At 43.2% G+C, this 15,982-nt stretch overlaps 1 protein-coding gene across 1 annotated transcript in view; it reads right to left on the bottom strand.

The window, feature by feature from the left end:
- FAM114A2 (family with sequence similarity 114 member A2) overlaps window positions 1-15,664 on the bottom strand; it is a 77,997-nt gene extending 62,333 nt beyond the window's left edge. Inside the window, exons 1-5 of the mRNA XM_082256633.1 lie at window positions 15,457-15,664; window positions 12,718-12,811; window positions 10,951-11,049; window positions 9,883-9,989; window positions 5,891-6,025 (exon numbers count right to left, since the gene is read on the bottom strand). Of these exons, the coding sequence (XP_082112759.1) occupies window positions 5,891-6,025; window positions 9,883-9,989; window positions 10,951-11,049; window positions 12,718-12,811; window positions 15,457-15,663 (642 nt within the window). The 5' untranslated portion in view covers window position 15,664. The remainder of the gene's footprint in view (window positions 1-5,890; window positions 6,026-9,882; window positions 9,990-10,950; window positions 11,050-12,717; window positions 12,812-15,456) is intronic.
- Window positions 15,665-15,982: the final 318 nt, after the last annotated feature.

The following is a 15,982-nucleotide window of genomic DNA, read 5'->3' on the forward strand; positions in this document are numbered from 1 at the left end:
TAGGTACGTGGAGGAATTCCTAACGATTCGCACCACGCGATAAAAGTCTTCCATGTGCAATAATAGACCTTGCTGGAAGTCGCTTTCCTTGCCTTAATTAGAGTAGGAATAACTGAAGCTGACAAACCTCTGTCCTTCAGTACCTGGGTCTCAATAGCCAGGCCATTAAAACCAGCGACTGTAAAGCACGATGGAAGATCGGTCCTTGAGACCGCAGACACTCTCTGAGAAGAAGTTCCCAAGGAACGTCCGCGACTAGCATGTCCAAGTCGGCCAGACCGGCTTGAAGAGGTCATCCTAGAATTTCCAGGACAACTGGCGCTGACTGGATCCGAACCAGGCTGCCCTAGAGCTATCTGGCCCCGGCCATCCGACAAAGTCTGATCGTTCTCTGTTCCCACACATTTATCAGACACCTGATTCCTATCAGGAGTGGCAATTTCTCCTGGTTGAACTACAGGGACCGAAGTCACCCGGCTAGAGGCTCCTTGGTCTGTCTGTTCAACCGGATCCGATTCTTGTGGGGAACTGAGGCTAATCTTTGGAAAAGGTAAAGAAAATGATCTGTTCAGGGAACGGTAACTACCGCTCCCTGTAGTACTTAGATGTTGGAAGGGAAGAATCGCACCGGTAGCAGTGGTCGATGCTCGATCTAATGCCCTGAATACCGGTGAAGACGTCCCCCCACCCTCAAGCCGGGTGGGGGCGCACCTTCAGGCTGTGTAATCCTTTGCTTCAGGTTTGGCTGAGTCTGTCTTTTGTCTGTCCGACCAGCCCTTCTTGAACCCTCCTGGAGGAGTCTTGCCCTTCCCGCTTGCTCCAGCTGAGCGAACGAACCCTTTATGGGTGGTAAAGAAAGGTCCCCGCTTGTTACGAGGTCCTTTAGCTTTAGCAGCCTGTAGCAAAAAAGTGCTTTTGCCCCCAGTGGCATCCTTAATGATCTCATCTAGGGTGGCCCCAAATAGGCGATTCCCCTGAAAGGGGAGATTCGTCAAGGTCTTTTTGGAACCTAGGTCCGCTGACCAGCATTTTAACCACAGCACACGTCTGAGGATTACCACTGATATAGATGCATGCCCTAATAGGGGGGTAGCATCCAAGGCTGCATCACAGATAAACTGTAGTCCTTGTATAATCTGTTCCATCAAATCAGATGTTGCCTGGGGGATATCTTTCCCCTTCAGGTCCTGGCGCACCAATCTCGCCCATTCCGTTAATGTCTGAGACACTAAACCAATGACAATTACTGGTCTAAAGGCTGACCCTATCAGGGAAAAGATAGTGCGGGACTCCGCTTCTACTTTCCGATCCACCGGATCCTTAAAGGAAGAAGCGTCCTCCACCGGAATAACTGTGGCTTTATTCAGTCTGGAAATAGGTGGATCCACCACTGGTGGTACCGTCCATTTCTTAATAAGGGATTCCTCAAACGGATAGCGTCTAGCAATGCGCTTGGAAATAGTAAAGGTACGCTTAGAATGCTCCCATTCTTCTTTAATTTTATTACCAAAACACTTGGGTACAGGAAAAACCTTCACCGTTTTGGTGGGTTTGTTAGTACCAAAGGGAATCTCTGTTTCAGTTGCCTCTGCCGGTAAAACCTCAAGTCTTAAGGTTTCCCGAACCGCCACAACTAGTGCGTCCACCAATGCTTCTTCCTGAATTATGGCGGAAGCATGAACGTCCTCCTCACTGTCTGAGGGGACTTTACCTGAGACAACAGCCCCTGCAGAGGGACCTGCAGCTGCAATGACCATCTCAAAATCTGAATCTGAAGTATCAGATGATATAGGGGTAGGCGGGGGTCGCTTTCTTGACTCCCGTTCCTGACAGGCCGTCTCCACCCGAGCCACCAAAGACTCCAAAACTGCTGTAAATGCATCCATACTCTGTGCACCGGCGGGTCCCGCGGCCCCCTCGAGGGAAACAGGTGGGGGTACTTGTGTGGCAGGGTCCATGATAATTCCAGATGCTACCCGGAAAAAATCAATTTGCCCAAAAAAAAAAAAAAACACTTTTTTCTTTTTTTTTTTCAGACCCCCCAGCGCCACAAAGCCCCTCAGTGTACCTGCTTAGGGACCCCTATAGAGCGAGAGAGAGAGATAGACCCCAGGGCTCACCACTTGATGCTCAGAGTTTCAACTGCAACTTGTCTCAGCACTGTCTAGAACAGACAGGAAGTCTCTTGGCTGGCTTCCCGGGAAGAAAGGAGGCGGCTCCACGAGGTGTTTGAGTCACCTCAAACATGGCCGCCCCCATGCTGGAGACATGAGGCTACGCCAAAATGGCGGCCTCGTGCGATCTACCAGACAATGGCGGCGGCCTGCACAGAATAGCGGCATGTCTGCAGAAGGATCTCGGCCTCACAACCCTTCACCCTCATGGTGGTCAGCGTGGTCGGCGGTACCGGACCCTGGCGGGCCGTATGCGGTCCGTGGCCGTCGGGAGGCATCTGTTTAGCTGGAGGAATGATCTGGAATGCAGTATACATATATAGACATCGCCCTGTGGCTTTTGACAGGTAGGATACTTTATACTATCACAGTAAAGTTCTAGTACTGCCACTGACTTCATCATTTTAACATCTTTGCAATTAGATTGTCAGCTCCCAAACCAAGCCTCCTGGCTTTTTGTTCACAAAAATCACACTCAAACAGGGGGATCTGTGACATGTTATAGGATAGAGGGAAGATCCATCCTTACCATTACATCAAGGGGCCCGCGTTCACCACAAGACCCGTCAGGGGGAAAGGGGGAACATACTACTCACCATACCGGAACCAGGCGGGCGCCAACTCCTGACAGTACCCCTCTCCACCGAGGTGGGAGGGCTGTCGACCAGTACGGACGCCGTGACTCATGGTCTTAGGCGTTTTGGCGAGACGTTTAACTCGCAGGGTCAGTCCCCGTCCAGTGGGACTATGTCGCGGCCGACCCAGCGCGGAGCTATGGCCTGCACGCGCTCGTAGGCTGAACTGGGGTGACCACTGGATCTCAACATCCAGCCCGTCGCCCAGTTCAGCTTTCTTGCTTGAAGATCTCACAGGAACACTGGAGAAAAAAAGCTGTCTAAAAAATCTTTTCTAAGAAAAAAATCCTGCCAGGACCGAAGATCCCAGCAAGGTATCTAGGTCCTTACTCCTAACTAGACAGAAAAAAACTGATTTGCTGTAGCAGAGAGAGAGAGGATATACCCTCTGGGACTGCCCCTAAGGTGTGGCCAGAGTGTTTTCTTTCCTGTCTAGTCCTACTCCTGTAGAGGGCAGCATAACCCGAGTGTGTTGAATCAACGAGGACTACGTCTGTCAATGAGCGACAGAGAAATAAGTTTTATATACTTTTTTGACACAAATGGAGCTTTCCTATGGTCATATTTAATCACCAAAGGGTTTTTTTTTTTTTTTGTTTAAGATGAAAAGACTGAAATTGTTGGAAACAAAAAAAAAAAAAAAAGCTTTCCTTAGTTTCGGTTATAAAAGTTTGTAAATAAATAATTTTTCTTCATAAATGTAGGCCACAATATATTTTACTACATTTCTTTGGTAAAAATAACCCAAATCAGTGTATAACATTTGGTCTGTGTGAAAGTTATAGAGTCTATAAACCATGTTCTATATATTTGAATATGGATGAGTCCTGATGTACTGACTACCTATCTCAGTTCTTGAGGCCCTAACATGCAAAGACAATCCTCCCCAAATGACTCCTTTTTTGCAGCTATTTGGTAAGAGGCATGATGAATTTTGTGAAGTTGTATTAGGATGCAGCGTCTGCACAGACACAGCTCTTGCTCCAAATCTGAAATCTATACGATTGTGCATCCCCAAACTCACATTGTCTGCATTCGGGCCTTGTACCCACACATATGTTGAACTGGGAACAGCAGCTGTGTCCATGCAGCTACTGTGTCCCAAACTACATGAATGGAACCGCCTGCATGGGGATGCATGAACACATGTGCATCCCTGTGCAGGTAAGCATGGCCCTCGCACAGAGTATGCATTGATACATCCTGTGTGAATGAGGCCTTATGGTTACATTGGGACTGGACTGGCTGCACGGGTGTGGTGAGAGTGTAAAGACTCATTTACACTTGTGGCATGGAGGGTGGGGCAGTAAAACCCTGCGGCTGAGCTGCATTTTTACTGCTTATCGACCAATCCCCCTTTAGCTAGGAAGATAGCGGCCGGGTGTGTACACATTCCAGAGCAGGCATTATCCCCCATGTAATGCTAAGTGGGCACCACCTTTCAACGAGTGCAACCATTTCAAGTGAATGGGGCTGCGATGTAACTGCCCTGGAACCGCAGCAGTCCAGCATTTAGGAGGGCATTGAGAGGGCAATATAATGCCTTCTCACCACCTGTTAAATGTTCTCTGAAGAGTGATCCGAACATTGATCCCTCTTCAGAGATCACTAATTCAGATGAGCCCTTAATTTTTTTTTTTTTTTTTTTACATCCCTGTCACTTAGAGCACTGCAGTGCAGTGCCACTATGATGACATTGTACTACTCTGGCCAAGGATCCTGCAATAGCATACTGTGTCTCTGAACACTAAACAGAGCAGTACAATGACACTGCACTAAATTCAATGACCGGTGACAGATTGCTTTTATTTTTTTCAGTGTGTAGTAAAGTGCCAAGAGACTTCCCAGTACAGATTGCGCTGCTACATGGCCTAAGGCCATGCAAAAATGGCCAGAATGGGAGGACATACCCATACGAAACAAGGAAGCTTCTGCCCGGCTGTTTATATATAGCGCCTGGGTGAGAAGTGCTTAAATATATAAAGTAAGGTATTATTATCTCTGCGTATTAATACGTTGTAATTGTAATAGTTTCAAATTAATAGAAAAGATTATTCAATAAAGGCAGTGAGCACATAATAAAAGGTTTGGTTACTCACACCAATCTCATTTCAATTTGCATTAGTCAGATTTTGGATCATGTGACTGGCTGAAATTAGATACAGAGCACTGCTCTAATTGCACTGGCTTTTAAATTAGCCCGTAAATCATTTCTCATCTGCTGTTAAGAAAGAAACTGTGAGGATGATTTACTAAAACTGTAGAGTGTAAGATCTGATGCAGCTCTGCATAGAAACCAATCAGCTTCCAGCTTTTATTGTCAAAGCTTAATTGAACAAGCTGAAGATAGAATCTAAATGACTACCATCCACAGCTGCACCAGATTCTTGAGTGCTCCAGTTCCAGCTCTTCCCCACAGCAACAAGCCCCTCTGGACCACCTCTAGTGACTATTCTTCAGATCTCCAGATTTAATACAACAACATAAATAGGAAAAAGCAAGCACGTAAGGCCACCTTTACATGAGTGTAGCTAAATGTACACTTGTGCGAGGGTTATGTTAGACGCCCACACGGGATACACAGGTGTTCTGTGCATCCATGTGCTGGCAGTCCCATTCATGTCTATTGGGACTTCGTAGCTGCACAAACACAGCCACTGTTCCCAAACTGACATCTGTGTGGGTGCGGGTGCATTGCTCCCGAACGCAAACAGTGTGACACGCACTGTTCAGGGACACACGCAGGTGTAAAATTTGGAGTGGCAGCAGAGTCTTTGCAACCACTGCTACCAGTAGACATGAATGGGCCTGCCTGCACACGGGTGCATGGAACATTTGTGCATTCTGTGCAGGCAACACGGCCTTTGCACCAGGTACACCCATATGAATGAGGTCTAGTTACATAATGTACACTCCCTGAAAATACACTATACTTTTACTAAATACATAAATTAGTAGGTTTAACATTTTTATATGGATATGTTCCATATGTACAGCTGGTTTTATTTTTATTTTTTACTAGCAGATTTTTTTTTAATCAACTTTGACTCCAACAGATCTATGGTAGGTGTAAATGCTTACATGTGACAGGGTAGTGTTCCTGTGCATAAGCCCTTTGGTCTTCTTAAATCCTGGATCTCCTTCTGCAATCACGTCCATTGTCTTTTTCCCAATAAACTCCAAGGCGTCCAATCCTCCTGTGATGACAGTCTTCCCCTAAACAAATGCATAAAGATTACAAGGCTTTTTCTTGTAAAAGAGTAACTCCACTTTCATGGAAAAAAATTATAGCAACTAAAAAAAATAATAATAATAATAATAATAATATAGCGTATACAATTGCTACACAAGCCAAAATTACTTACTTTGCAGGGATGTGGTTATGTGTGTAACAGCACAGATCAACGGTCCTACATAGCAGGACCGTTAGATCAGTGCTTTTACACAGGGGAGAATGACAGGCGGCTTTGTTTACACTAGCCGCCTGCCTTTCTCCCTTCACAGCGGACGATTGCGAGTGACCGGCGGACTTCGGGTCCGCCGGTCGCACGCACGGAGGTGTCCGTGAACGAGCCGAGGCGGGAGCGCGCCTCCGGCGGCGCACGCCCGCCTGCCCGCTATTGGCTCCTAGGCTAGTGACGTACCGGTACATCACTTTGCCTGGCCGGGGCTGACCGCCGCAGCATATATGTACTTGCGGCGGTCGACAACCGCTTAAAGATTACCTTTCTTTTGCGATAGGCAGCATTGTCATTTTCTAAAGAATTATATGCAATAAGGCAACCTGGAGGCGTTCTGAACACAATCAAGTGTCCAGAATACCTACCACATGACATTTCCTGCTTGAGTGAAGAACTCTGCATTAGGATACACACTGCCTAGTTTTACACTGAGGGAGGGTTTGAAACCGTGTGAGTGATTTCAAACCGGCATTTCAGTCCGACTTGGGGGGAGGGGGGTCAATTTGACGGACATCTGTGTGGGTTCCTGCACAGATGTCTATTGAAATCGCACCACCGAAGTCACCAAAAGTAGTGCAGAAAATACTTTTGGGAATCGGCGCGGCGCCACAAAGTCGGCATTGCACCGACTCGGACGGTGCCATTGCCGGCAATAGGCTCAGATTCAGCATGCGATTTGACATATCAAATCGGCTCAATGAGAACGTGAGCTTAGATTTATGGCATGCTCTGTAATGAAAATGTCATTTTGGTTGCCATAAATAAAAAGTAAAAAAAAAATGCCCCAGTTGCTACAACAGAAAATCACTAGCAGGCGTGACCTATAAAAGTTGTATACTTACCAGCCAAGTCAAACAACATGTAACCACACTTTGTATTTAAGCCTATTTACTGTTAATTGACTTTAGTTGAAAAGCATATCTGTCAAATTTATCAGATGCCAAAACATTCTTGTTTGTTCTTTAATTTGTGATTTGTAGTTTCTTGTGTCACCTGCTCAATTCACATTTATAATCACACTCCTATTTCACTGCACAATGACAGGAAGATAACAAATGAAGCTGTGTGCTTGGGGCAGGGGTGTGTGAATTGCAAAAATGACTGAACAGAAAATAAAAACTTTTATTTCAAAAAGTGTGTGTTGCTGTTTCCCTGGAACTTCTGTTTAAAGGGTATCTATAAAATGTATCTAAAGCCAAAACCTTTTTGGGCTTTGACTTTAGGGTTCATTCATACTGTGCCAGTTCTTGCCTCCCCTCTGAAAAGTGACTTGTGGTGGATCACTATTCAGAGGCATCTGGCAGGCCATGAGGAAGCAATATGTTGCTTCCTTACTGCTTGTTTTAAACCTGTAAGAGTCGGTTCACACTGGGGCGACACGACTCTGTACTACTTTGGGGGCAACTTGTGCATTCCCATGCACCACGACTTTGGAGCGACTTGCACAGCCTTCACATAATGGAAGTCTATGCAAGTCGCTCTGAGGTCGCCCCAAAGTAGTACAGGACCCTTTTTCTAAGTCGGAGCGACTTGTGTCGCTCCTATTAGAACGGGTCCTGTAGCGGTCAATGGACAAGTCGCCTGACAAGTCGCGCTAGTGTGAATCGAGACTAAAGCTTTCTTTTTTTTTTTTAAATACTAGGGACATTTTCTCCCACCAGTGTAATCACTGAAATAATTCCACCTCTATCCCTCTTTCAGTGACAAAATTAGAGAGAATAAATAAATAAATAAATAAATAAATAAATCTCCCTATCGGGGACACAGACAGCAATAAAAACCTGTCTGTCTATTGAAACACTTTACTGCCCCACCAGGTGGTGATCTCCGAAATAAAAAATTGTTGGGCTTTTAGAGCCTGTGCTAGGATTTTGCCACATTTCTGCCGTGTTCATAGTAGGGGTGTGTACACTTTATGATCATTGCCTTTACATTTTATGATTATCGTGATTTAGAGCAGAGTGATTTGCATGTTTTCTGAGAGTGGTAAGCTCAGATAGTTTAAATAATGCTAAATTCTCTTTCCGCACTTAAGTTAAATTGTGTACTGTATATCTTTAAAGTAGAACTTTAGTCAGAAAATTAAGTCCTGATATATTACTTTAGGCTGACCCCTTTTGCAGGTATAACTATGGAAAACATGAAAAATAAGTGTCTAAACTTTTTAAAATCCAGTAATACACGGTCTCACCCTGCTCTGCACATGCTCAGTTGCTCTCTTTTAGGGAATTTTAAACTCTCCAATCCTTTACAGCCAAGTTAGCTGCTTTTGTTTGATCTGAAACTGCCATGGTGCTGTACATGTGATCGGTTATGACACCAGCCATTTGATGGTTTGACTTGGTTGAGAACACAAGCAAATGTAACAGTTAGCAACCCCGGCATTCCAGGAATGTTTTTTTTTTTTTAAACTGTTAAATCGATAGGTTTAGTTCCGCTTTAGGATTTACTGCTGCTCAGGGGCTCAGGGCCTTAGCAAAATGGCAGCCTCCAGCAAGAAGAAACAGGAACAATGCTGGAGGCAATTTACAGCACATTCATTTTGGTAGCATAATTATTGCGAAATGTATGTTCCTTGCTAGAGAACATTATTTTTCATCAAGTTGTTAGGGGTAGTTCCGCTTTAGGGAGTGTATGTCTTACCTTTTTAATTGTAGACCCATGTTTAATGAGAGCCCCACAAATATATGCTTTGGCAATTTTGGCTCTGAGGAAGAGGGTCCTCCCTCGAAATGCGTAAGCTACATCAGGTTTTGAGGACGCCACCACGCTATCCAGCAGTAGAGAAGTGTCCTGGAAGCGAGCGGTGCCCATTTCCTATATGCTTGCTCATATGCTACGTTTGTGAGTATATTGTACGCTACCCTTCTTTGATTTTAATAAACTTTTAAGTGGTAATGCACAAGGTCGATGCCCCCTTCTCTTGTTGTTTCCTTATAGTGCCTTTTGGATACCCTTGGTCCTGAAGGGGGGCAGCAAGACCACTTCATTTGTGTCATAAAACCGCCTAGAAGATTCACCTTCCCGCATACCACTTGAGCGCAGGGGAGATATTGTTGTTTTGAGGATCATGAAGATGCCAGGTCCAAGGCCTATCTAGAAGAGCTCGGAGTACCTCATCTAGGGAGATTGGAGCATGATCAGACAGGGAGACAACACCTACAGAAGCATCCTGTGCTTGACGCAAGTGGTGGTAGGGAAAATAAGGTATAATCTTTGGACATGGGATACAGAAGACGCCAGACATTTATAACAGAGGAGAATGATGACTTGGAAGCGTCTAGTGTATGATCTCTTTCAAGACTGATATCCAGATGCACAACGGTATCTTCAGTAAACAATGTATGCAGTTGTTCAAGGGTGGTCTCCAAGAAGGAGACTTGATCAGAATTAGGAGAATATAAACAAAAGTGCAATTATGTTGACTCAATTTCCTCTTTACAGATAAAGCCCTGCTTTCTGGATGATGCCAGCTCTCTAGGAGCTGTTTTGACAAGGGCTTTTCGCTGTTTTCTGCTTAATCCAAAAAAATCTTTGGCTATAGATACATCCTAAATGTAGTTTGAATCAGCATTAGATCTATTTTGTAGTAGGAAATGTAAAGAGACTTACTGTACTTTGCACAGCAGTGGAGATGCTGGAGAGGAAGCCGAGAGCTCCTGAAATTGGTGATGAGGTCTCACCCTCTTTGGATTCCGCACCTTCTCCGGTATTGTCATCTGTAAAGGGAAATATTGTAACCTTATACTGAATGTAAACACCTATATGTTCTTCACATTTTGCCTTGGTCTTCTCTGCACTCTCCCATTTCCTTTTCAAAAATATACTGGTAGAGTAATTAGCTTCTATTAACACTTGTGGCAGAGTGTGTATGTGTACATCTGTACAAATGACACAGGAATAGCTGCCCTTTTTTAAGGAGTAAGGATGTGGATGGTCTTCTGTAGTGGAACGAGACTTTCAGAACTATAGAAGTAAATAAAATAATTGTAAATATATAAGCATGATTTTGTTCAAGTTTCAATACTTCTCACACAGCACACTGGTGCTAAACACACACAACACCTTCGAAAGCTCAGGTGTTAAATAAAAAATTTGAGGACGCTATAGCCAACATATTCCTGCTGTGTTTTGCATTCCATATCTTATCAAGAGAAAACTCCAATAAGATGAGTCTGGTGTGGTAAATCTCACCATGACCTAATCCCTATTCTAAACATCAGTCATTCTCAACCAGGGTCCTGTAGAACCCTAGGGTTCCTTCACAGGTTGCTAGGGGTTCCCTTAGCTGTGGCTGATTAACCTTCCATCTGATGGTGCCTACATTGTTCCGGGTCTATTGCCATTTGGCACAGCCAGCAGTATGACACCATACATCTGGAAGGGTGTAATGCTGACTACCATGGTAAGGGGTACGGTAATTCTTTCTACTGACCACCAATGAAAAGGGCATTTTTCTCACTGACTAACAATGCATTGGGTTTAGTAGGGGTTTTTTTGAAATCTGAAAGTTATTTCAAGGGTTCCCGGGGGGTAAAAAGGTTGAGAAAGGCTGATATAGATATTTTAGAGTAGCGATCTTCGAAACATGCAGTTTCCTGAGTTAATTCTGTATATAAAAAGTTATATACTACCTCATCACTAATAAAATGCTGATTAAAACACAAGTGTTGGACTTGCCTTCTGCTGCCTCAGCTCGGTCCCTAAATGACAGCTCTACAGGACTGGGAACTCCCAGAGTGCTCTCTGCCTTCTCAATAGCAGTACTGATTCCATGACCTGTTGAAGGGAATATATTTTTTGAAGGATCAGAAAAGCATCAAAATAAAAAAGGTTTATTACACACTTTTAGATAACTGGTAATAGGTTGTATATCTACTTACAAACCACGTACTTAAGGGATGTTATTAACTTTCATTATCTCTGAAGATTATTAAAGCTGAATTCCAGGCCAACAGTAGAATACACAGTTGAAATACACAAATAAACCATATTCTCTATCAAAGGATTTATAACTGTGTTCAGACAGTCTTGTGACTTAAGTGCCCCCGCCAGACAGCAAAGCCAAGCCAAGCCAGTGATCTCCCACTTCTCTGCTGCAGTTGAGCAATACAGCTTGGTCATCTTCCTAATCCCAGACTGTGACTTGATATTGAGGAAAAAGATGCACACGGGGCAGGCCATCACTCCACACACTCATCCTGTAAGCATGTTTAAGTTGTTGACTGAAAGGGCTCAGCAAAGCCAAATAACTTTCATTGGCTCAGAGTGCTGACCCTCCTTCTTTTAATCGGAGTGCCGCCATGGAGTATATTACAGGCTATTGATATCAAGACAGATTCAAGAAATTAAGCTAGTTCTGTAAAGTTAAACAACTGAATTAACATGTTTCTTTTTTTTTTACATGTTACACTCATTTGTAGTATCGCCTCTTCTCCCAGTCTTATATTCACCTGTAGCTAATTCAGCAAGATACCGGCTGTGCAACCTCTGCACAGCCACTTGTCAAAATGTTCCTGGCCAAGCCCAAATATGACAGGTGTATAGGCGCTACAACCTTCCCACATAAAAGCTCCGCCTGGTGTTCAGACCTTGGGCACCCTGTTGTTCCAGATTGGTAAAACTGGCCATACTCTTATTTATAAATTATCAGATCAATAGTTTACCCAAAATGCTCATCCGCTATTCAGGGTATGTTGGGCAATCTCCCATATAAATGTAAAGTAGCATCAGTTTGTCAGCAAAGAACTTAACCTCCTCACACTTTTCCTAAACTCATGGAGTCCAGCTTTAAAGAAACCCTCTCACCTACTTTAAAAAATGCATGTATTGTAAATGCTTGCTTGTAGTGTTTTTTCTTTTCCATAAATGATGTTGTATACACTTGCGATAAGCCTTAGAACTTGCAAGAATAGTCGATTCCCTAGCCTAACCCTTTTCCCCCTTGAACATCACAGCTCCTACCTTTTCTGGGAGTGTCTATACAGTGTCTGTGCTGACCCAGCTCCTGCACCCCCTCACTTCCCAAAAAAACCTTTTATGCAACGGTCAGTGAGGGAACAAAGGGGAGTACTATAAGGTCTATATGAGTCTGCTGACATCACAGCCAAGATGGCAGCTTAGTGGCAGTCTTAGAGCTTTGGGATGTTTTTACAAGGAAGGCTTTTATAGGTAAATAACATCCATAAAATATGTTGAATGCACATATAAATTTAAGGAGGATAGTTGTTGAAATTAACAGTCTGCTGACAGGGTCTCTTTAAAGTGTAATGTATGTGCCCTAGCCACTATTCTGCTTCCAGCTCCAAAAAACGTTGGGGGGTTAGCATGCCCTCCTGAGAGAGGGGGTGTTATAGGGGACCGGTTGCTTTGCCCTGCATAAGCATAGGTACACACTGTGGGCTGAGGATCAAATGACTGGTTTCATGGTCGGACAAAAATACTCACCTACAGTTGCCACAGTGGCTGAAGCAGTAGATATTAAAGACTTTCCCCAGCTACCCCAGTATCCCCAGGATGAAGAGGATTTGGTAGCAGAATCCTGCAGGAGAAATAGATACAAGGATATAAAAAGAACACTTGTAGATAATAATTTAAATGAGTTCTATGATCACAGCATACACTTTAATTTTTTTAACATCAGCATTGTAATAGTAATACAAACAAAGGTTATATTTGACAATATAAGCTTATTTGAAAAATCTCCATTTATGTTGTGAGTTCTGCCTGTCTGCGGGCTATCTCTTTCCACAACTTCCTGGATTCCCAGCATGTTTTGAAGTGTCCACTCTGCCGTTTACATTTTAATTTCTAATTACTACATATCTCATATTTGTTTATGCACATTATCACTTATTTTATTAATTGGCCTGAGTTTATTGATTTAAATGTTTGATTGACACATTTTTGTTTTTGGATAATGTTTCACCACATGAAATTAGTAACACATCCTATCCTATATAATAAAGTACAAGTGTCTCTGCGTCCAGTCCCTGTGTCCGTGGGATTGCGCTACTGGGAATGTGCCCCATGGACAGCCGTTGGGACTTGGAGCGCAGAGACTTCGGGCGGCCGGGCGAAACTGTTGAAGCGGCGGGTGTGCGCGGGCACGCGCTTGCGTGGACTTACTGCTAAGCGGCCTGGGCCGTTACAAGTGGCGGCGGACGAGCGATGTCACGGGAGAGCCACTCGGTCAGCTCTGCGCATGTCCCCGATGTTGCTAGGGCAACAGGGACGCTATGCGCAGAGCTGGCTACGTCATGCTGCTCGCGTGTTGTTAGAAAAAAAGAACGAGATAAGCGAGAGCCGCTTAACTGGAACAAGTATGTTTTTACAAATGTTTGACCACATATGTTCTAGCGCCCGTTAATTTAACGGGCTTAATGTCTAGTGTGTATATAATTTGCTAGGTATATATTTTTTTCTACTCATGAAAAAGTTAGGCTCACAGCACTGCAATTCTTTTTCGGCATATATATATATATATATATATATATATATATATATATATCTCAGGGTACCTTGGTGCCTGCAAACAGTGATTCCTATCCTGACCTGGCCTTCTAAATCTCCTCCTCTCAACACCTCTTTAAAATGTGTGACACAGCATGCCTACTTAGGTACGGGTCACAGAATTCAAGGAAGTAAATGTATGGAATGCTTCACAAAGTACCGTAAGTTTACAAACTTCAAGATCGTTCAGATTATTAGAAGTGCGCAAGAAATAAATAAAATACAACATGGGAATGCATAACAGGAGTAAGCTAGATATACCTGAAATAAAATGTGGGTCTCTCTTTAAATTTGACTGTAGTCACAATTTAGGCTAAAGCTGGCCATACATTCAGATCGCTGTTCTGCCAATAATTTTCCACCTGACCGAGTCAATTTTTAATTTAACTTTTGTCGAGCCGGGTAGGGCTTGCAAAGGCATCCAAACGGTGAATTCCAGCCACTATGCTCCATTCACACTTGCAAATGGGGCATTTGGGATTGGGTGTGGGAAACCCAGCAGAGGTTCCCTGCGATTACTTACAGGCAGGAGCCCCAATGGCAGCTACTCGCAGCCGCTTTCATGTAATCGCTCAAGCAGTGGTTACCTGTTAATCATCAGCCCTGGTCACAGACAGTCTGTTTTCAGGGCCAGTGATTTGCAGGTAATTGCTACATAAACAATTACATTTGAGCGACCGCAAATAGCTGCGGAGCTCTTAGCCTCCCATTGATTGTTTACAATGGTGGCTTCCTGCCCACAGCTAATCGCAGGGAACCCCCCTGGGTCTCCCTTATATAAATCGCAAACAGCGCCGTTTGCAAGTCTGAATGGGGCTTGATCAATCAGCAAGATGTCACATAGGTGGGACTGGATGGACCTGTGTAAAAAAAAATTAAACTCTCTAATTTTTTATGCTTTGTTTACTACAGCCAATGCCCTTGGCATCATACTAACTTTTCTGCTGCATACTCACATTTCCAAGACCCTGATAAGACACTAACCCATTTATGCACTATTTACAATTGTAAAATGAATGTGTTAAGCGTGGGTTATAAAAAAAACCTCAAATGCACCAAATAAACAGAACAATTATTTGAAAAGATGCTGAGTGTCTCTCTTTGTGTCTGTTCCCTACTGCAGTAGTTATTATTCATTAAGAACCACTAATAAATATTAGGATAGGAGTTGTCTATCTATACCATTTCCAAGACAAGTGTCCTTTTTCAACCTTATAAACTATTTACCTATATATGTCTTTTAAATTAGTGATAAATAATATTAGCTAAATGTCTGGTACTGCTTACAACACACCAATACTGATAAACTTTTGTTTATCAGTATGGACCTGGTCCTTTCGACCTTTCATCTCCATGCAGTCCGATTTATCTTATCATAATGACTTTCATTTATTTATCTAATTAAAATGCAATGCCATCAAAATTAAAATTTTCTGTAAAAAAAAAATAAAAAAAAAATAACAGGTCAACAAAAAATACTAAAGTGAACTGTATTCACAGAATATTAATATACTTATATATATATATATATATATATATATATATATATATATATATATATATATATATATATTTTTTTTTTTTTTTTTTTTTTTTAATAATATACAGTATATTTATTTGAGAATACTACAACAGCAGCCTCTGAGTTTTATAGAATTTCTCATATGCCCATACCTGCTCTTGCTTGTCTGTTGTTTGACTCTCCTCCTCGTCAGCGGATAGACTGCTGGACTTAGACTCGGGGCGTTTCCGAGTTATGGCAACAGGTTCAGAGACTGTATGTTTCTGCTCTCCAGGACTATTGTCTTTAGGGTCAGCATTCAGTTCCTCCTGGGAGTGGCTCGGCTCCCCAGTGCTTTCAGCGCTGTCCTTTTCAGACATTTTTAAAACATCTGGGGTGAAAAAGATTTGTAAACAAAGGAGATATTCTTATATAAAGCAAAGATTGAGGAGCAAATCTTAAAGTTACCTTTTTCAGGGCAAAACAACAGGTTCATGGGTCTACCTGCTGTTTATACAGTACTCAGCTTCCATTTACTGCCAGAGCGAAGTGGAAAACTTGATATTTCTGGATATGGGATACCATCTGACTCTTTTTTCCCCTTTCTTTCATGATGCAATGTTGTGTGTTTCAGCAGCCAATCACTAGACCCCAGCCCTGTTACTTGGAGGCAAGTGCCCTTAGCCTCGTGTAAGCTCC

This window comes from Pelophylax lessonae (genome assembly GCF_965119305.1).
Source record: "Pelophylax lessonae genome assembly, chromosome: 4".
In the NCBI taxonomy this organism is placed as follows: Eukaryota; Metazoa; Chordata; class Amphibia; order Anura; family Ranidae; genus Pelophylax; species Pelophylax lessonae.